Source organism: Vombatus ursinus, unplaced genomic scaffold, assembly GCF_900497805.2.
Source record: "Vombatus ursinus unplaced genomic scaffold, bare-nosed wombat genome assembly UNPS02014877.1, whole genome shotgun sequence".
NCBI classification, from domain to species: domain Eukaryota; kingdom Metazoa; phylum Chordata; class Mammalia; order Diprotodontia; family Vombatidae; genus Vombatus; species Vombatus ursinus.
Window position 1 is genome coordinate 1,204,515 of NW_020954655.1, and position 23,034 is coordinate 1,227,548.

The 23,034-nt window shown below is 39.0% G+C and overlaps 1 protein-coding gene across 2 annotated transcripts in view; it reads left to right on the forward strand.

The window, feature by feature from the left end:
- Nucleotides 1–591: 591 nt before the first annotated feature.
- CHST10 (carbohydrate sulfotransferase 10) overlaps nt 592–23,034 on the forward strand; it is a 49,981-nt gene continuing 27,538 nt past the window's right edge. The window contains exons 1-4 of one of the 2 annotated variants that reach the window (XM_027842573.1): nt 592–833; nt 1,516–1,569; nt 3,012–3,082; nt 22,427–22,579. In XM_027842573.1, coding sequence (XP_027698374.1) covers nt 22,480–22,579 — 100 coding nt within the window. In that variant the 5' untranslated portion in view covers nt 592–833; nt 1,516–1,569; nt 3,012–3,082; nt 22,427–22,479. The remainder of the gene's footprint in view (nt 834–1,515; nt 1,570–3,011; nt 3,083–22,426; nt 22,580–23,034) is intronic. The other variant, XM_027842572.1, reaches the window with a different exon arrangement.

Consider the following 23,034-nt stretch of genomic DNA (forward strand, 5'->3'; position numbering starts at 1 on the left):
GCTAGGGAGGCCAGAGTTCGGACAGCAAGTCTAGCTCTCGGCTGCTACGGCCAGCCCCTCCCTTACTCCCTCGGGCTCTCCGGGCCGCCTCTGGGGGCGGTGGGAGGGAGCTAGGGCCCATTAGGAGCCCGACCCCCGAGGGTGCCGCCGGGGGTGGGGACAGGACGGACAGACTGCGAGAGATCAGCGAGAGGCAGCAGCTGAGCAGGCAGCGTGGAGGCTGCGGCGGCGGCGGCGGGACTGGGGATGATGCAGTCAGAGGCGGTGGCAGCAGCTACAGCAGCATCTCACCGCCGCCGTCTCCGCCTGCACAGCCTTCAGTGCCCAGCGAGGCCGCGGCTGCAAAGCCATTGAGGCCCCTGAGTTGCTTCTGCTGCAACTCCGCCGCTGTTCTTGGCGTGGGTTTGACAGCAAGGTAGTGGAGACAAACTACGAGCCTCTGCAGAGTGGTAAGTGGAGGAGGCTTCCCCCCCCCCCCCCCCCGTCAGGGCTTCCTTCCGCACTAGGCTCCCAGTACGTGGCCTCGGGCCAGGGGCCAGGGCATGGCAAGAGGAAAGAGGAGGGGAGGGAAGGGAGGGGAGTGATGGCGTGCTGGGGAAGGGGGACTGGTTGGCGGCGGGAAAGAACTACATTCTCCCTGGGGAGCCTCTGCTAAACGAAAGCACAGAAGAGAGAGACCCAGGGTGACCCCCCCTACCCCCACCCATTTAATACACATGGCTGCTTCTAGTGAGCCCTGGGACTAGAAAGCGAGGGACCTGGGAAAGGGAATTTTTACAAAGAGGGATGCAGCTTCTGGGAGATGCCGGGTGATGCCTTCCGTGCACAAAGAGGTCGGAATGGGGGAAGGGGTAGCAGCCCATAAATAAAGGGGTGGGGCGGCGGGGGGGGAGGGTTGTGATTAAATGAAGGGGAAAGATTAGTTTTTCATACCTTTATAAGAGAGGAGAAAGGGGTGGGAAGAGGGACGAATAATTAAGTATTTTCTAGAGAAAAGATTCTCGGGCTTCTCATTGTCTTAGTTCTTCGTAATTATTTTTTAATGCTTTTAGATGAATGTAGTATAAATTATGCAATAACAGGGATCCTTGCCGTGGAATGGTGTGATCGGTGGAATTAGAGATCAGCAGAATATCAAAAATTTATTTCTTCCTTGACTGAAAAATTTACATCTGTAATAGTGTGGCGAAGGTTGGAAAGAGGTGGGGGTGGTGAGAGGGAGGGTGAATCTTCCCTTTGGTGCTAATGTGGAGGTCAGAGCGAGTTGAAAAGGGGAGGTGGGGGACAGTGTACCCTTCCATAAGCCACAGTTGATATCTACCTTTTGGCAAAAGGAGGGAGAGAAAGAATTGCTGGAAATGCATGTTATCTGCCAGGAGTGCTCTATTCCAGTTGACAAGTAAGGGGCACCCTTCAAAGTTTTGAGGTGGGAACATACATTTTAAGGAGATATTTCAAGCACGGAAGACAAAGCAAATTTGCCAAGGCCTGTGAGTCCTTTTTTCTCCCCTCCAGACCTGAAAAGATTGCAGAAAAGAAAACACATAAGGCAGTTTTTGCTGGATTCAGGTGAGTTAATTGAAGGGGTCAGGGAAGGGTGTCTCAGGGCACTTTATACCTTGGGTATTGGTTATTGGGTATTGTGGGCTTTTTTTCTCAAAAGACTCAATGCAATTTCCTATTTCCATAGAGGGGGTCTTGGTGTATGGACCTTACCTCTTTCTTCCCTCTTTTTCAGCGATTCTATTAGGTTTAAAAAGGGTGGTGTAGTTGCCCTCTTTCCCCTAGACTCCTGTCCCCCCTCAGTAATTGATACTTTTAAACATGGCAGTGGCAAATTTGATCTTGGCTTAGGTCTCAGGGACTTAACTTTTTTGTTCCATGAACCCCTTTGGCAAGCTGATGAAGGCCTTGGACCCTCTTCTTTGAATAATGTTTTAAAATGTAATGAATAATGTTTTAAAATGTATAACATAAAATACTCAGCATTACAAATGATACCAGTTACACTGAAAAACAGTTATCAAAAATTTTGTTTTTTAAACGTAAGTTCACAAACCCCAGGTTAAGAAACCCCTGGCTTAGGAGTTCCTGGTTTAGGATTTTAGGATGCTAAAGAAGATTCTTAAATCTTCTGTCTTGATGCACTGAAGAAAATAGAGTTAGGAGTTTGAAAAGATTTTTAAAATCTTTCCTTAAATTGGGATTAGTGGCAAAACTAAACATAGCAGAAATACAAGAAAGTACTAAATAAACAGGACAATTGACACTTGTTAGTTACATCTCTAAAATGGTTGAGTAGACAGAACAATGACAAGGGAAGAAGGATGGAAATGGGAAGCCTGAAAATAGGTAGAGAAGAGAATGGAATTATTTAGAGAGTATAATCTAGAATTTAGGCTGCATTTCTCATAGTATAAGCCCTGGAGAGATATTTTTAAGTTTAAATATTAAATTCTAAACTGCTATGTAAGAATTAGATAACTTTTATATTACATAGAGAATAATATAGTTGAATCATTGATTTAGGAAGGCTAAACGAGCTAAGCTAAAAGTGAATAGGTAAAGAAGTGATATATCTTATGGCAAAAGAGTTGTGTGTTCCATTTTTCCTATTGTATGACAGCATATAGCCAAAATCAAGAAGCTTTTGTTTTTAGCCTCTTCAATTCCATAAGTTTGTCTTGTATTCTGATGCTAATATATAATCCAATATGGGGATAAAGTACCTTAAGATCATATAAAAAATTAAAACGTGCCAAACAGGTAAACTGGGGATGATGAATTATATTAGAAAAGGATTTTTCATCTTTACAAATGATTTTGCATGAAAGATTCCTTCTCTCCCCATGTGCGTTTTAAATATTTACTTTCAAGAATATATGTATTGTGTCTAGGGAGGTAAAAGTAAATAGCCAAGGTGGTTAAATATATACAAGGTACATAAAAGGTAGCTTTGTAGCCGTTAATGATCCTGGTTTTGTTTTGTGTTTTTTTCAACACATTTATAGGAGAAATTCCAAAAGCTAGAACCCTGGTCTTGGGACATGAAGTGATGAACTATGAACTTGGGTCTCAGCAGGTAGGTGAAGGAGCAACTGAGTCCAATAGCTATTTGAAAATAGGTTTATGTGTATATTATCTGAACCAAGAAAATTTATCTTGACATTGAGACAAGTCACATTATTCTACAGAGTCTTGGCATTCTTTCATTACAACTAATCATAGCAAAATCATTCCGGAGAAAAATAATTCTGATGGCAACAGCAAATTCAAACTTCATAGACAGTATTTTTTGAGAGAAATACTCATGAATTTGAAAAAAAAATAGACCCTCATACAACACAAATTCATATGCTTTGTTTTTTCCATAAAGCTTTTTCTTTAATCAAATGGCATTCTAAATTCTACACTGGACCTCTTCAAGTGACCTACACCTGTCCTTTCCTACCCAGAATGTTGGGATGGGAGCAGGGAATCATATTTCCTAGCAAACAATTTGTTTGGTCCAAAAGATGTATTTGTGAAATAAGAAGAGCTCTTACTATCTGGACTTGAAATCAGGAAGCCCTGAATTCAAATCCTTTCTCATTAATTAACTATTTAACCATAGGTAAGTCACCTAACCATTCTCAGCCTCAGTTTCCTCATATTTAAATGGGAATAATAATAGCTCCTACTTTATGGGGATAATACTACTTTTCGTGGGGATAATAATAGCTCCTACTTTATGGGGATAATACTATTTTTAATGGGGGATCATAATACTCCTACAGAGTTGTTTAGAGATTCTTGATGTAAATTACGTGCAAACCTTAAAGTGCTATGTAAACATTGGCTAGTATTACTATTGCTGGTATCTTCTTAATTAAAGATAGCTTTTTCTCTTAATCATGTTTGTTCATGGGATTCTAAATTTAAAGCTGGAAGGAAATTTAGAGGCTCGCAATCCAAACCTCCTTATTTAACAGCTAAGAGAACCATGAACCAGAAACATTAAATTGCCTTATACAAGGCCACATAGGTAGTAAATTAAAGAGATGTTATTCAAATACATGTTTTCTGACTTCGAATCCAGTTCTCTTCTCTTCCACCATTCTAGACTTTCTAGTCTGAAGAGTATTCCCCTTGATCAACCAAGAAAGAAGCAGAATAGCATTTGAAAACTTTCTCTCTGTCTGCCATTAATATTACAGCCATCTGCCTCCGCCCCAGGCACTAGGTGTTTTCCCAGGGACATACAAATTTTTTATTATTGGACCATAAAGTCCAAAATCAACAAGACGTCTGAGAATCAGTGTCTCAGAGTTGGAAGGGACCTCAGTGACCATCTAATCTAGTTCACATGTGTCTCAATTAAATTTTAACAGAAGGGTAGACTGAGGCAGATCTGTGAGCAAGATAAATTCATTAGCAGGGGCATGCTACCTGTCAATAAATGGGCCCGTGGCTTGCCTCCATTAATGGCAAGGACACTGAGCAAATAGACAGTTCCCCTTATATAGGTTTTGGGTAGTACAGAACAAAAAACAGAAGAGGAAAGATGACTTCATGGGTTTGAGGGCAACATGATTGGTTACAGAGCTGAGGTGCAGGGAACAACATGATTGGTTGGAAGCTTGGTAATGGGGACTAGCAATGACTCCCCCTTTTTCTTTTGTGAGGATAAGAAGTGTTCTTTGTTTGAGTCCAGGTACAAGATACCCAGACTTTTGGACAGCAAACCAGACATCCTTGAAGGAGAGCTTGGTGACATAAAGATATGAGGCCCAAACTCCCTTGAATTCTTACATTCCCCAAAGTTAGCAAAAATTCTTTGAGTAGGAGAGCTGGATTTTTAAACTTAATCCATTACAGGCCAGCTGAACTCTGAACCAAGTTCAGAAACAAAGAACCATGACTTAAGCTGTTACAGGACAAAATCAATTAGTTGCAAATAAAATCAATAAGAAAATGATACAGGATCAATCTTAATCTCAACTGAAAAAAAGAATTCCCTTAGTGTGTATATGTATGTATGTATATATATATATGTGTGTGTGTGTGTGTGTATGTGCGTGTATATGTATATATATGTACACACACACACACACACACACACACATATATCCAATAAGTTATCCTCTGGTCTTTTCTTGAGACCCTCCAACCAGGAGGGTCCCCTGATGCCACCAAAATTAAATATCTCTGATCTAGATCTTTGTCATTATGTGGTCATGATTTCATATTGAAAGTCTCCTAAGTCATATTGATTTTGAGTCTTAGACCATAGGACATAATCTATTCTGTCTCTTAACTTTGTAGATTCTACTTTCCAAAAGTCTAGAGTATAATTCTGACCCTGCCCATTGATCTCATCCTTGGTTATTTCCTTGGTTTCATTCCCTTTTCCTTTGCCGCCGGTATCTTCTTGGTTAATCAGAATTAGATCATAGTAGCCTTTCCCTGACTTTCCGAGCTATGAAATAGTTAGCAAGGGAGGCCTGATCTGCTTTTAAAAGAATGACACTTCCAGTAGATGTTTGATTAGATGAAATATCCCATCACTACTACATCTTTCTTTTGAGTTTTTGTGGTCTATGTCAGGAATTTAGGGCAGCTAGCTGACACAATGGATAGAGTGCCAACCCTGGAGTCAGGAAGACTCATCTTCCTGAGTTCAAATCTGGCCTCAGACACTTACTAACTGTGTGACCCTGGGCAAGTCACTCAGCCCTGTTGGCCTCAGTTTCTTCATCTATGAAATTAGCTGGAGGAAGAAATGGCAAACCACTCCAGTGTCTTTGCCAAGAAAACCCCAAATGGCATTATGGAGAGTCAGACACAACTGAAAACCAACAATCAGGAATTTCATTCTTGTATTTGGGGATAGCAATTCTGCAGCATGTTAGAGAAAGAAATGGAACAAGAGGACCAAATAAAAAGTTATTGCAGTAATCAGTGGGAGAGGTGATGAAAGCCTAGAATGAGACGTATGGTTCTTTCAGTATTTCATAGATACCTATGGGCAGCCCTCAGACTCCCGAAAGGTAATCCTTCCCTCTAATTATATGGGTGGCCCATTTTTTCAAATGAATACGTGAGCAGAGAGAAGGGAACAGATCCAAGACATGGAGGTAGAATCAAAAAGACTTGGCCAATAATTGCATTTCCATTGGATGGCAAATGAACCACTTGTCAGGTATGTTATAATGGGAATTCCTTTCATGTATAGATTGGACTAGATAATCACAATCATAATGATAACTAGTATTTTTATAACACTTTAACGTTTGCAAAATGCCTTGCATGTTATCTCATTTGATCCTCCCAGTGGCCCTATGAGAGAGGTGCTATTATTATTCCCATTTTACAGATTAAAAAAAAACTGAGGTTGAGAGAATTTATTTGACTTGTCCAGGGTTACATAACTGGTAAGTGTCTGAGCAGGATTTGAACTCAAGTCTTCCCAACTCCAGACCTAATACTCTCTCTCCCATGCTACTTAGGTCCAGATGGCCTCTAAGGTCCTTTCTGACTCTCATGTTTTGTAATTCATTATGTTTCTTCCATAAAGGTAAACAGTCTGTAGTAATCAATCTGATGATGTCACTTCTGTTTTTCTCTCCTTTTATTTTCCTCTAGACACTCTCCACCAAGATTCTACTTTCAGGTTCATATATTTCCACACCAGTTTGCACCCTGTAACATATGATACTATTACACTGCTTTCTCTTGAACAATCTACATCCTTACATTGGTGCATTCCAGCTGTGAGTTCCATATTTGCCCACTTGTACTCTGTTGGTGTGTTAGACACACAACAGGCTACAAGTGTTCATTTCCTCCCTTTTCCCCATTAGTGTATCCTGTAAATTACTGAGTACATAATCCATTGTTAATCTCTGGAAGTCTTTGTCCACATTACTTGAATTTGTGGTATGTGAGTTTTTTTGTATCCTTATAACCCTAAGATAATAACCAGCCAGGTCCTGGAAAGCCTATTATGTTATTTGTCATCTTTGGGATCTTATACTTTCAAGTAGCTTCAACTTTATTCCAAAGAACCTTTTGTCCCCTCATTGACCACTCATTCGTTGACATTATGATCCAAAAGGAAATTTTTTTATGGGGTTTCACAGTTAGTTCATCTTTCTGAATCATCTAGGGAAATCACAGATGGGATTCCACTTCTTAAGCAAAAAAGTGTTTTAATTTTTAATATATAGAAAGGATTCCACCAGAAGCAACAAATTAATGACCACTTTTTGGTTTGTGTTTTGAGGGATGCCAACCTCTGTTCTGCACAAATAATGTTCTGTTTCCTGTCTCCCAGCCTTTGTACTGACTGTCCTCTGTGCTTGGTACACCCTCCACCCTTCCCTTCACCTCCAAATCCATTATTTCCTTCAAGATTCAGCTCAAGATCCGTCTTCTATATGAAGCCTTTTCTGATCCTCCCAGCTGCTAGTGCCCTCCTTCCAAAACAACCTTGTATTTATCATCTGTGTACTTACACAGGGTAACGCAAATGTTTTAGTTCAGTTTAAGTCATTAAAGCTTAAAACCACACTAAGACTTTTGGAACACCCTGTATTGTCTCACCTGAGAATGCAAGCACCCTGAAAACAGAGACTTCCCTTTTTTTGTTCGTAGAATCTGCAGGACTAACATGGTGCCTGGCACATAGCAGGCAATTGAATGTTGTTGATTGTTCCATGCCAAAGGGTGTTTTTTTCCTTTTAGCTTACATTTACCTAAGCCCTCCCTGCACCCCTGAAAAAGTACAATTTAAGAATTAATAATGACAACAACAATAATAATAGCTAATATTTACATAGTGCCTACTGTGCTAAGGACTTTACAAATGCCACCTCATTTGATCCTCACAATAACCCTGGGAGGTAGGTGCTATTATTATTCCCATTTTACAGTCAAAGAAACTGAGGTGAATAGAAGTTAAGTGACTTTTCAGCTAGTGAGGCTGAATTTGAACTTCTTAATTCCAAGTTCAGTGCTCTATCTGTTACCCTATCTAACTGTTTTTTTTTGTTTTGGGGTTTTTTTTTTTTAGTTTGACATCCCTGAGATACCTGTAAGAAAGATAAGGGCCAGGCCTCATAGTCCCATTTCACAAATGGAAAAACTTAAGAGGTTCACATTGTAAACATCAGCATTTTGGATTTTCCTCAATTAAGCTAGGTGACACCTTGCTATGGTTAGCATTGCTTCTTGAACAAAAGGGAGTTAATTATTGAAAATTTCAGTGTTGTGCAAACCTGTTTCTGTTTGGCTACATTAAGAGTAGAGGTGCTTTGGAGAATGTAGTTTCAAAAGTCTCCAGCATCAGGCTTTTCCAGTCAACCCTCTGCATACATTTATCATGTCATGTCAGATAATCTCTTTTATGACACAAAGTGTTCGGGCATTCTTTCCTACAGTGGAAAGGAATAAGTATTTATATAGTGCCTACTAGGTGCCGAGCAATGTGTTAAGTAATTTTTACAAATATTCTCTTATGCTCCTCACAACAACCTTGCAATTATTTTCTATTTCATCTATTATTTATTACCTATTATTAGCTGTTAGCTATTATTATCACCTTTTTACAGTTGAGGAAACTGAGGCAAATAGCAGTTAAGTGACTTGCCCGGGGTCATACAGCTAGTAAGCAGAGGGAGAGGTGGGGAGTGTGAGAAGAATGGATGTTCTTACTCTAAAAGCTCATGTGCCCCTAGCCAGGAAACCAGGGGCAAAGTATGTATCCTCCTCCCCTCCTCTCTTGTATTATACTGAGGTCTTCCCCTCTTAAAGCTTTAAGTGTTATGGAAAACAAAGCAGAAATCTTTGGTTGAGCATCCTTTAGTCCCAGGAGTATATGTCTATCCCTAGAGTCGTGGTCCTATATCCTAAATTTCCATTAGTGGATCATAAGGTATCTGAGAGACCATCTAGTCCATTTTACAGATGAGGTACTGAGAGGCCCTGAGAGGTTAAGCAATCTGCTTAAGATCACACAGGTAGTAAGTAATAAAACCCAGATTTGAAACTAAGGCTTTCTCATTCCAAATCTAGCACTCCCAAATAAATCCTGATTAGAATGTGAGCTCCTTGAGGGCAGGGACTGACTTTTGCCTTTCTTCATATCCCAATGTTTAGCATGGTGCCTAGCACATAGTAGGTACTTAACAAATGCTTACTGACTGACTATTATGGCCTGTAGCTTGAAGATGAGAAGAAGTTGGTAGAAAATAATGAAATGCTGACAATTATTAATTTCCTGCTTGTCTTCATGACTTTATAACACACAATCTTCTAGTTTCTCAGGATGAGCCAGCATGCCTCCATAGTCTTATAGGGTCCTTAGAGGTGAAATTTTTTTATCAAATGAGATAATAACTGTAAAGTGCCTATCACAGTGCCTGGCACATAGTAAGCTCTATATAAATTGTAGTTATCATCATCATCATCATCATAATCTTGCTGATGAAGATATTGAGGCCTAGAGGGCCTACCTGACTTGCCAAAGGTCAACATGTACTGAAAATCACAGTAAATATGTCTCCTAATTCTAAATTTAACACTTGTTCTACAATACAATTTCTATAATTGGTCTAGCCCTGGGGTTTCATTGATGTGGAGAACTCTCTCTACAATTATTAGGATTTTTTTTTTCTTCACATGAAGCTGAAATCTATTTCTATACATCTTCCACAAAAGCCCCTTTTTTGGTCATTTAAAAATTTTTTTTAAATGTTTATTGAATTGATTGGGCTGTGTATTCATTCAGGGTCTGCCAGGAGCCTTTCTTCTGATCCAGGTAGGAGGAGAGGTCAGAAAGGAAGATTACTTCTGTGAAGCACCAGGTCCAGACCCAAAATCATGAGATATTGACATGGAAGATTCCCAAGTGGAAATCTTGCTTAGCACTTGCTATAATGAACCTGAGGCCTTTAAGGCCTCAGATCTGCCTAGAGCAGTGATATGTGACAGACTTCTTTGGCGGTCTAATAAAGCTTATGAATACATTCTCAGAAAAACATTTTAAAATGAAATAAAGCTAAGTGGCACAGTGAATAAATCCCTGCCCTGGAATCAGGAGGACCTGAATTCAAATACATCCTCAGACACTTACTAGTTGTGTGACCCTGAGCAAGTCACTTAACCCTGTTTGCCTCAGTTTCCATCCAGTAAAATGAACTGGAGAAAGAAATGGCAAACTACTCTAGTATCTTTGCTAAGAAAACCCTAAATGGGGTCATGAAAAGTCAGACACAACTAAATTGACATAACAACAAAAATAAAGATATCATTTTTTCCCCATACAAATTCATGGACCCTCCCCTGAAATCTATCCACAGACCCCTTATCTGTGGACCCCAGATTAAGAACCTCTTGCCTTCAAGGGTCATTCCCTGGGCGTAGACTCATTGGAGATCTAAACTTCCAGTGATGAGAGCCTGCTTATGTTGAACAATACATTTTCTGGGTGATTTTTTGGTAGAGCTCCAAAAAACCTCACTGAAGCCTGCTTTCACCTGACTAGTCTGCTATCTGGCCACATCTCCAGCCCAAGCTTTGCCTGTAACTGCACTTTTATCATGGCACGCTAATGACCTTCAGAGCCAAATGGTGCTCCATCCTCATGGAGAATTTTTTTTTTAATTTTCACGGCTGAGTGACTTCTCTTCATTGTCAGTTTCAGCTGCTCACCATTGCTTTTTTTTAAATCTAATGCTCTGACATTTCCTACTCTCTTCTTTCTCTTCTCTCCCCCCACCCCTACGCCTTTGCTTTTCAGTCTTCATTCCTTATTTTTCCCCATGAGTTTCCCTTTCTTTGCAAAGCAGCTTGCCTAGTAAAGGCTTGGGCAGCCAATGAGAAAGCCCTTGGATTTTTTTGGACAGTCACATTGCATCAGATATTATCTTTGAGTCTTTGGCTCCTTTTGGCTCTTTTCTCTCTCTTTTTTTAATCTGGATACTTGAGGCTACTAGATAACCTAACCTTCTGAATATCTTCTGAATAAAACTGAGGCATCGCCCTACTGAGAAAGCAGAAGATAGATGCAGTTCCTCAGTTCAAATGAAGCTGTTTTAATTCCAGTCTGAGACACTGTTCACAATTAGTTTATAACATTGATTTTTCTAATAACAATTTTTGAAGGAAGAAAAAAAGGAATCGTTTCCAAAGTTTTATTTAAAAATGAATTAAATCAAATTCTTCCTTCTAGCCAGCAGCCACCAGGAGAATCTGTGTCCCTGAAAATCTGGATGGCTTTGAAAGCTGCAGGATGGAACTAAAATGTCTTTCTAAGAATAACTGTCTGTTTTTCAGTGCAGCAATTTTCTAGGATCATAGATTTAGAACTAGAAGGGACCTTAAATGCCATCTTCACCTAGCCCCCTCATTTTACAGATTAAGAAACAGGCCAAGAGAGATGAAGGGACTTGCCCAAGGTAGAAAGGTGCATTGGAAAAGCCACTGACTAGGAATCAAGACTTGGGTTTGAATTCTGTCTCTGCTTTAATAAGCTGTGTGATTTGGGGCAAGAGCTTTAACCTCTCTGAACCTCAGTTTTCTCATCTGTAAAATAAAAGCATTAGGCCAGATGACCTCTGAATGCCTGGCACACAGTAGTTGCTTAACGAAAGAAAGAAAGATAAACAGGATGGCAGGACTTGGACCCAGATTCTTTGACTGCAGAACCAGTGTTTCTCCCATTTCATTTCTTCTTTATGCGATGTAACAGTTCTTTTATTTTTTTTTTAAAAACGAACATTTACATAGCACCTATTATGTGCCAGGCACTATGCTAAGTATTTTACAGTTATTATCTCATTTGATCCGCACAACAACCCTGGAAGGTAGTGCTAATAGTATACCCATTTTACAGATGAGTAAACTGAGGCAAACAGAGGTTAAATGACTTGCCTGGGTTCACACAGCTAGTGTCTGAGGTCACATTTGAGCTCAGGTCTTCCTGACTCCAGGCTCAGTGCTATATCCACCGTGCCACCTAGCTAAAGTAGTTAGTATTTAGTTTTGTTATTTCAAGTTTTGCAATAGCTATTAAAAACAGTATTTTGAAAGGAAACAATATTTTAGGTTTTGAAAGCTGAGTGTTTTAAGTATTCAAAGAAGTGTGGAAAAGAGGACTGAGCACACTATGTTGCAGTCTTGTCAATCAAGAAGCATCTATTAAGAGATTATTGTGTGTGCCAGGCATTGTGGCGAGGTGGTGAATATACAAAGACAAAAACAGAGTAGTTTCTGACCTCGAAGAGTCTACCCTCTACATTGATTGGCAGCTAGGTGGTGCAGTGGTTAGAGCGCTGGGCCTAGAGTCTGGAAGACCTGAGTTCAAATCCAGCCTCAAACACTTAAGTCACTTAACCCTGTTTGCCTCAGTTTCCTCATCTGTAAAATGAGCTGGAGAAGGAAATGGCAAACCACTCCAGTATCTCTGCCAAGAAAACCCCAAATGGAGTCACAGAGAGTCAGACATAACTGAAACAAATGAACAACAACAAAAGTTTAGGAAATCTTGTGCTGAACTTTCTTAGTCTTCCTGCTGACTTTCTTTTGTTTGTAATAATGAGGGGGAAAATGCAGATTTTCATAAGTCAGGAAAGAATTTCTCATAGAGAAGTTTCACTTTCTGTCCATGAGAGAAGGTGGTAAAGAGAATGAAATGTTTGATGATTGGACACAGACATACATTCAAACCTCATTAAACCAGCATCTGTTCATGCAAGATGCATGTAATTCATACAATATATTTCCCAGCTGACTAGATACTATACAGTACATAATAATAATAGCTTACATTTTTATAGCACTATGCAAAAACACAATGGAATATGAGTCCCTAGAGAGTAGGAACTGTGTCCATGGACCCTAAGAGCTTAATAGAGTTTTTTGTACACATTAAGTGCTTACTAAGTACCTTATTCATTAGATAACCCTGCAAGGTTTTAGTGCAGGTTCTTCTTATCTTTATTTTTACAGATTTGTAAGAAGTTAAATGATAGGAACAGTATTTACTCTTACTCTGCACAATTCAATCAAGCTTAGCTAACTGGCTTCCAAATTCCAAACAGAACTGGAAAGAAATAAAGAGACTATGAAAGCAGGCCCATTGACAGCAGAGAGAAACAGGATAAGACAACAACTGTAACAACCAGAAACAAAAATTCAGAAAGCCACAGCTATCTAGGGACATTGAGTGTAGACATAAACAGCCCCCTACATACTTGAATAGCCCCATAGGAGCACCCCTTTATTAAAACACATTAAAAGCATGGATTTTTCATAATGCCCAAATCTAGGGGAAAAAAATCAACTTTATTCAGCATATACTATTTTTAAATAATATTTTATTTTTCCCCAATTGCATATTAAAACAATTTAACTTTTGAGTTCAGAATTCTATTCCTTCCCATCCCCACTCCCTGAGCCAGTAAGCCATCCGATACAATCTATTAATCAGCATATACTATCTAAGAAGGCCTTAAAGTGAAAAGGTTTTAGTAGAAAGGGTTTTTTTTTTTTGTCGTGCTTTTTTTTAGTAGAAATTTTTCCATTTTAAAAGTGGCTATAATAAAAACAAGTCTGGATCTTTAGAACAAACCTTCAGCTATACAGAAAACTTGACAGGTATCCAAAATTATTCATTCCCCAAGGGTTAAAAACTGCCAAAATTTTATTTTATTTTGTGTTGTTCTATGTTTAAAGTAGTGATAGGATCATGAATTTAGAGCCACAAGGGACCAAAGAAGTCATTTGATCCTGCCCAGGGGTGGGGAGCTTGTGGCCTCTAGGTTCTCCAGTGGGGCGCTAAGGCCAAAGGTTCCCTTCCCCTGATCTAGCCCCTTTTACAGATAAGTGAAGTAGTGGGGTGTGGCTTCTTCATCCCTTACTTCCCTTTTTTTTTTTCATTAAACTTCTCTAACTTCTGTCATTTCACTGGTGTAGGTACTTGGTCCATTGATAGCAAGCCTTCTTAGCAGTCTTCACGGCCACAAACATGCATCACCTAATGCCCAAACTTCTGGTGATGGGCATATCTCAATTTATCTAGACTGGGCCTTGGAAAAATAACACACAGTCCATCAATAAGCTCATACATCAAACCTTTTTATCGTGCTAGAATCCAGGGTAGTACCTTATGTTTATCTGACATGGCCTTATGTAGTCAGATCCAAGGTACCTCTCTGTCATGGAGAGGCATCGGAGCAGGATTTTAGTAGTAAAGCTTTTTTTTTAAATGGTATTATCAAATATAAATTATTGTCATGTTATATGACATATGGCATGATATAAATTATTGTCATATGTATACATATACATATATAATATACACTTGTTACATCTATGTTATATATAGTGTATAATATATTACACACGTTATAGTGTTACACATAAGTCATAAGGAAGTGTGTAACGTGTTCATTTATTGAAATACCTCGGAGAAAATATCCATGCCGTTGCTGTATGGCAGTATTTACGAGAAAGACTTCGGAGAAATAAAAAATCATAGGGTTTTTTAAATCATTTAAGACCAAGTCCCTGTGTCAGCTTTTTCATTTTAGTCCCATGTAAATCAAGAGCAAATTTTCTCATAAAGGATCAGGAAACAATTTCATCTACTCATAGGCTTACATGGCCTTTACAAATTATTATCATATTATATGATATGTGGTATGATAGCAACTATTGTTATAGGTGCAATATGAATGTTATGATATAGGTGAATATTACTAGTAAATATCCATTAATATTATGAACATAAATATTGTGATAAAAATACATAAATAAATATAAATAAATAACTACTATTACATATATGTTAAGTATATACAAGTATCTCATTAAATGAAGTACCTCTTTAGAAATCTTACTTATGGAAACCTGTATGCTACAGAGCATTTCAGTTCAATCATTTAAGCTGTTCTCACACCTTTTCCTGTGCTCCTTTTAGTTTCATGGGTCCCTGTGGGTCCATTGCAGTTGGACTTGGAATCAGAAGACTTGACTCTTTCACTTGTTATGTTCACTTATATGTTCCAGATGTAAACCGCTTGACCTTTCTGAGCCTCAGTTTCCCTATCTCTAAAATGGGGATGAAAATACATTACTTACCTCACAGCACTCTTCTGAGGATCAAATAAAACAATGTATATTCTCACTTTGTAATAGTAAATAAGCCGTTATTATTCCCTTGAAAGGAAATCTGAAGAAAGGAACTCTTTTAAGAGAATTTACTGATATCATTTGTTTTACATCATCTTCATTTCCAAATTAAGCCCTCCTCTCTCCCCTCCTCAGAGATCCATCCATGTGACAAAGAATAAAAATGAAAGAAAGAGAAAGAAGCAGGTCAGCAAAACTAAGGGACATATTAACCAAATCTTAATAGGGTATCCAATGGTCAATAGTCATAGCTCTCCAACTCGGCAGAGAATAAAAGGAGGGACAGTTGAAGAAAAAGATTCCTAAAGTTTCTGCCACTATACAGTAAAGGAATTTGGCTTTATCCACATCTTACAGGTATTATCAGTCAGTTCAAAACGCGTTTATTAAACACTGTGTGACAAGCACTATGCTAAGCACTGATGATATAAAGATACACACACACACACACACACACACACACACAGAGTCCATGCCTTAGAAGGCATTCTAATGAGGGAGACCACATGGGAAAAAGTGCTGCATACAAGATAAATACAATGGAAGGCAAATGGAAGGTGATCTCAGTAGTAAGGCGCTCAAGCCTGTAGAAGGTGGGATTTGGGCTGAGGAATGAAAAAATCCAACAGGTGGAGGTGAGGAGGCAGGGAAATAGGCACAGAGATTAGAAATGTTCTAGGAACAACAAGAAAGCCACTGTGGCTGGACCATAGAATGCGTGGATGGGAAATAAAATATTTTAAGACTAGAAAGGTAAGTAGAGGCCAGTGAAGGGCTTTGAATGACAGAGTATATTTGATCCTTGAGGCAGTAGGAAGCCACTCGAGTTTATTGAATAAGAGGATAAAATAGTCACACTTGTATGTTAGGAAAATCAGTTGAATGGAGGATGGATTGGAGTGGAGAGAGAATTGAGGCTAGGAGACCTTTTAGAAGGCTACTGCAGTAGTCCAGGGAAGAGGTGATAAGGGCTTGCACCAGAGCAGCATCTATTGTGAGTGTAGAAAAATGAAAGCATGAGAGGGATTCTGTGAATGGGAAAACAGTAAGATTTGGCAAGAAATTGGATATGTGGAGTGAGTATACGAAAGGAGTCAAGGATGACATAGAAGTTGCAAGTTTGGGTGACTGAGAGGACAACGGTGCCGTTCACAGTAAGTAATAGGGAAATTTGGAAGAGGGGAGGGTCTGGGGGAAAAGATAATGAGTTCAGTTTTGGACATGTTGGTTTTGAGAAACTTTTGAGACATTTAGTTCAAGATGTCCAAAAGACAGTTGGTGATTTGAGACTGGAACTCAGAGAGATGTTAGGGCTGGATACATAGACCTGGGAATCATTTTTATTTAAACCCATTGGAGACAGTAAGATCACTAAGCCAGAGAATGTAGAGTTCCTAGAAGAGAAGAGAGGGTCTAGGACAGATATTTGGGGAATACCTACAATTAGTGGGCATAATGATAAGATACAGAAAAGGAGATGCCAGGTAGAAGAATCAGGAGAAAGCAGTGTCTTGAAAACCTAGGAAAGAAAAAGTAATCAGAAGAAAAGAGTGATGAACAGTGTCAAATAATAGCTAGCTTTTATGTAATATTTTAAGTTTTGCAAAGCGCTTTACATACATTAACTCATTTGATCAAAGTGTCAGAGATTATGGAGAGGTCAAGATAAATGAGGTCATTTTGTGGAGACTTGGGCTTGTTTGTAGGTAGCAGGGAAGGAGCCTGTATGTAGGGAAAGACTGAAGATTAGAAAGAATGGAGATGAAAGAGGGAGATAGTCTTCTGGACAAGACAGGACAGGGTGGAATCATGGATGCAGGTGGAGGGGGTAGGTAGCCCTCCTATTGAGAAACAGCATCTCTTAATGAGAAATGGGAGTAAAGGAGAAGAGAGGGAGAAGGAAAGATAACTGATTGATGTAAGACAAAGAGGAGGAGTGAAGAGGGAGCTCTTGCCAAATGACCTCTAATTTTTTCAGTTAAATACAAGACAAGGGTCATCAGCTGAGGGGGTAAAGGGAGGGGATGCCATTGGAAGTTCAAGGAGGGATAAAAAGATTCGGAATAGCTGCCGTGGTGAGTGGGAAAGTGAATTACCTTGGTGCTATGAGGGCCCAGTTGAGATTATATAACTAAAATTTGTAGTGGACCTAGTTGCCACAGTTTCATGATTTTCTCCAGCTTCACAGAACAATACATGAAGAGGGTAGTGTAATAGATTTTGAATGTTCACCCACCAAAAATTTTATCTGACAACAAATGTCCTTTCCAATATATTCCATTACAATAATGATATTGTCTCTTGTAGTAGTGAGTAACAGAAATATGTTGCTATAAAATTAGAAAACTAGAACTTTAAGTGGCTCTACAATTTTTAGGGGATTTTGATTTGTTTTTTTTCCAACTTGACTGCAGTAGTTTCCTATAATCTTGGCCTATGTGGTTTCAAGTTGTCAGGACTACTCATTTATTGAATGGCTTATACCATTGTATAAATTCAACCAAGAGTGGAGAGCGCAATGCTAAAACATAACTTGCAAGTGCAAAATACATAGCACAGTGTACAACATTTACCAAGATCGCAGATTCCTTGAGTATAGATCTCCAGCAGGGACTCTCTGTTGGCAACAGACTAGACAACAGGAATCTGGGCCACAAAGTGAACACCCTGTCCAATATAAATCTAGACTGACTAGGTTTGCATAAAAGGTCAATTAAAGTCCTCTACTTTAAAGAAAAACATAGTTTTACTGAAGGGCTAGCTTTTGCTGTACCTGAGGCTTTTCTGCCTCCCCACTCCACCCCAACCCCTATCCTTAGTTCAGTTAATTATCCATCCTGTCCAGATTCCCCATGTAATCTAGTTTCGAGATGGAAAAAAGGGAAGCAGCAGTTGGAAGCTGTTGAAAAGAGAGTGGGAAAGCACATCTCTTTCCCTTGTGTACCTTGTTTATCATGGCCTCCTCCTGTTCCATGGTTAACATACCAGCCTGAAAGGGAGAACACCAACTAACTAACTTTAAGTTACTTTGTGCAGACATTTTGCCCAGTGGGCTACTTTTACAAGTTGTAATCATAAACCCCTTCTGAAACTGGGGGTGGGGTGAGAATGGAGCAGAGGAGAAGGAAAGATGACAGTGGATAACCTGAATAGAAAAAGTTAGCAGCTCTTAAAATCTGAAAGGAAAACTGCTGTGACTTTGAGCGAAAACAAATGCTCCATTAAATAGCTTGGTCTCTAGAAAATTCCAAAAGCCAACCTCAAGGGAAATAATAAAGGAATGGATGAGGAATAACATTTCCAGACTTCAAGTTATATTATAAAGTAGTAATCATCAAAACTATTTGGTGATGATTTAAAAAGTAGAAGAGGTAGTCAGTGGAATATATTAGATAAGAAAGAATAAAAAACAAATGAACTCAATACGCCAGTGTTAAGTAAATTCCAGAACACAAACTACCTTGAAGAACTCCCTATTTGATAAGAGTTGCTAGGGAAACTGGGAAACAATTTGGAAGAAATTAGGTTTACACAAACATCTTACACCATATGCCACAATAAGCTCAAAATGGATAACAAGATCTGAACATTAAAGGTCAAACCATAAAAAATTTAGAAAGGAACCAGATTAGATAACTTTCATTGCTGTGGTTAGGGGGAAATTTCTTAACTAAGCAAGGGATTTCTTGATCACAGAAGACCAAAAAAAAAAAAGTTTCAGTTGCATGAAATTTTAAAACTCTTACATTAACAATTTACACAGGTCATTAAGAGAGGAAACTGTCATTTGGGAAAAATCTGAATCAAAATATCTCTGACAAGGGTCAAAAATATGTAGGTAACTAACACAGACAAATAAGACCAAAAGCTATTTCCTAATGATAATGATCAAAGGCTATGGATAGTCAGTTCTCAAAAGAAGTGCAAACTATTAATAACTGTATTCAAAATCACTAATAATAGGAGAAATGCCAACAGAAGCATCTCTAAGTCTTTATCATGCCCTCAGCTAATTGGCAGAGATGACAAGAAATGGGAATAGTTATGGAAAGACAGTGCAATACTGATGCACTGTCTTTGGAGCTGTAAATTGGTCCAACTATTCTTGAAAGCAGTTTCAAACTATGCTAACAAAGTGATTAAAATATCCATCTCGTTTTACCTAGAGCTCCAACTACTAGGCATATTGCCCATATGCTAAAATATTTATAACAGCCTTTTTTTTAATTGGCAAAGAACTGGAAATAAAGCAGGTTCTCATCAATTGGACATGGCAGAACAAATGTGGCACATGAATATAATGGAAGATTATGATACAAAAAAAGATGAGTATCTGAAGCATTGCATACAGTATTGGACTTGGTTGATATATTTGCTAGTTTTGCTGAACTTTTTTATTCTTTGTCATAAAAGACTGGTCTCTGGGAAGGGAAAGAGGGCAAAATATATTGGGAAATGTAAGTGACATAAAAACAAAAACTATCAATAAAAGAATTTTAAAACATTCCATTAGTGACTGGATTAGTTAGGCACTTGAACATGCAAGGGAGAGCTAAGAGGTCGAAGAGGAAGAAATAATAATCATTATCATTTATAATGCCAGCCTTCACATAAGGGGTGTGTTTACAGGTGAAATGATGGTATAAGGATTTGGATGGGTTATTTTATTTATTTATTATCTTTTTAGGCAGTTGGGGTTAAGAGACTTGCCCAGGGTCACACAACTAGTAAGTGTCAGGTGTTTGGTCTGAGGCTGGATTTGAACTCAGGTCCTCCTGACTTCAGGGCCGGTGCTCTATCCACTACAATACCTAGCTGCCCCTGGATGGGTTATTTTAAAAGGTGACTTACAGAAGCATTCTGGACACATAAACCTTAACTAAAAAGGCGTCCTTGACTCATACCAGGGAGGCAGTATGACACCAAGGAAGAGTGATCAAATGACCAGGGAACCTAGTGAGACAGATAAGGTGTGCAACCAAGAAGATTAAGGTATAGTCAGTACAGACAGGACAGTTTTCATGATGCATTTCTCCTTATGATACCTAGTTTTATTCACCCCTGAAAGAGAATCCTTTTCATGATTCACTGTTTCCTGTGTTCTTAGCATCTTAGTTTTATAACTAGAAGGCTATCTAATCCAAGGCTATCTAATCCAAAGCCATCTCATTCAATCATGTCATTTTACAGGTTAGAAAACTGAAGCCCAGAGACGTTAAAAGTCACGTAGGTAGTAAGTAGGTGGCAGGAATTGGGATATAGGCAGGAGTCCTTTGACTCCAAATTCATTTTTCTTTCTATTGGTTAACACTCTCTGGCCATTGTAATATGGATTCTATATACTTTGTATCACATCTATAAATGTTCAGAGCCTACACACAGACCATCATGTCATTGTTGTTCAGTCATTTTAGTTCTGTCCAACTCTTCGTGACACCATTTGATGTTTTCTGGGCAAAGATACTGGAGTGATACTACAGTGATACTCTAGCTCATTTTATAGCTGAGGATATTGAGGCAAACAAGGTGAAGTGACTTGCCCAGGATCACGCAGCTAGTAAGTGTCTGAGGCCAGATTTGAACTCAGAAAGATGAGTCTTTCTGACTCCAGCCCCAGCCCTCTATCCATTGTGCCACCTAGCTGCCCCGTTATCATCATATACAGATGTTATGGGGGTATTCCCACTCTATAGGGATAGGGTTTGAATTTATTATTGGAAGATGGAGCTTCCTTTATCTATGCAGGCTGGCATTTTCTCTGCTAATTGTAGTCTTAAGAACATTGCCTAGAGAGAAATGATTTGCCCAGGGTCACACAATCAGTATGTGTCCTTGGACCCAGGTCCTTTAGCTCTAAGGCCAGCTTTCTCTGTCCACCACTGCCTTTAGTCTGTATTCTCTGGATATACACACTCCCAGCCTCCCTATAATAAGTCACTAAGTGCCTGTTTCTGCCAAATCTCCCAAGCTGGTTCATTTTTTCTTTCTGACCCATTACAGAAAAAAGGAGATACTTCAGTAGTTTTTGAGTGTGCCTCCTCTATTCTGATTGACAGACACAAAGCTACATAGTTTGTCATTCCCTCTTGGGATGACAGCATGCTCAGGAGGTTTGAAGATACTGATGCTTTGGTACATAATGTAGGAGAGCTATTTTTTTTTTGTTCCATTCTAAATGTGCAGAGTTCAAAGCTCAGAGAGCTATAGCTTGGATTCTACTGAAAATGATGCCCCTGGCAGCAATAATATTTGTAATCCTAGAGTCTCTTTTCTTGCCTTGAAATGATAAATGGTCTTAATTGGTTGGTTAAAACCATGCTAGCCCATATAGGTCTCTCTAACTAGTTCGATTTAACTAAAAAAATCACAATGTTAAAGGTGAAATGAAAGTCTCTGTCTCTGTCTCTCTGTCTGTCTGTCTCTTTGTCTCTCTCTCTCTGGTTTTCTTGCCAGGACCCAAGCTGAGGCTTTCAGTTTCTTCATACATCTCTCAATATGCAACAGAGCATAACTTCTATGACACATTTAACACCCAAACTCTCAGCATTGCTGAAGATGTAAATGGTAGCATGGAAAAGAGAAACCACCAAAGAAAGACCTGTCTGAACAGGTCTTGGCAAGTGAATAAAGGCAGGGGAATTTAAATTATTAAAATCTTTCCCTTGCTCCCCCAGCAATTATTTAAGTTGTAGTTTTATTCTGTCAGCAATTTAGGCTTTTAAACACAGTCTGCTCTTGATCATGTTGTTGTGGAGTACATAGCCTGTGGATTACTCAGGGTGAACGTCTAATCCCAGGCAGGCTTTCCTTTACCACCTGTTCCTGGGCTGCCAGCAGTTGGTGAGAACTCAGGCATTGCAAGCTCATTTTAATATTAACCACAGTCAGACAGAATTAGGAAGATAAATCTACTTCCCCAAATAAAATCCTATGGTGATACAATCCAAAGTCAAACAAAACATTTTTTGTGTTTCCCTCACTGTGCAAAAGATGTTTGAAAATTGACATGATTTATTGGGGGGAGGAAGGAGTTGTTCCCCAATCTGTAACTGAAACTAAAATGTTAAAGCAGGACTTTAGTAGGCTATTGGCCGGAAATCAGAGGAAGGAGAATAATTTACTTATGGTTTAGAACTGTTCAACAAAATAATTATGGGTTGATCTTTTTTTTTCTTGCATACCTTTTTTGTTTTATTGATCTATTTACCATGGTTGGTTTTTTGTGTTTTGTTTTGTTTTGTTTCCTGGGGAGGAAGCTGTGTTTTCCAGGAAGAACCAGCAGTTATATGGCTCACGTTTGACAACATGCACCACCAGTGGCTTCTGTTAGCTGCGTGCTTTTGGGTGATTTTCATGTTTATGGTTGCCAGCAAGTTCATCACTTTAACCTTTAAGGACCCAGATGGTAGGTATATTTAAGCACTAATTGGGGTTAGTTAAATGAGTTTACTATAACATACCTATTGAATACTGCATATTATGTCAGACATGCTGTGGATAAGGTCCCTAGTTGGTTGATGCAGCTAGTTTTCATTATCTGTCATATTTGTGAATGCTACAATTGGCTGGAAACCTTACTTGCTTTACTGGAAGCCTTCCCCAATCCCTCTTATTTCTAGTGCCTTCCCTCAGTTAATTACTTCCTATTTATCCTGTATATAGTTTGCTCTGTATATATTTGTTTGCATGTTGTCTCTCCCATTAGATTATATGCTGTTTGAGCAGGGATTGTCTTTTCGTTCTTTTTGTATCCCCAGCACTTTGCACAGTGCCTGTCACATAGTAAGTGCTTAATAATGTTTATTGATTGATCTTAACATTTTTGTATCCCTTGAAGTGCTAAGCACACAGTGCCTTGCG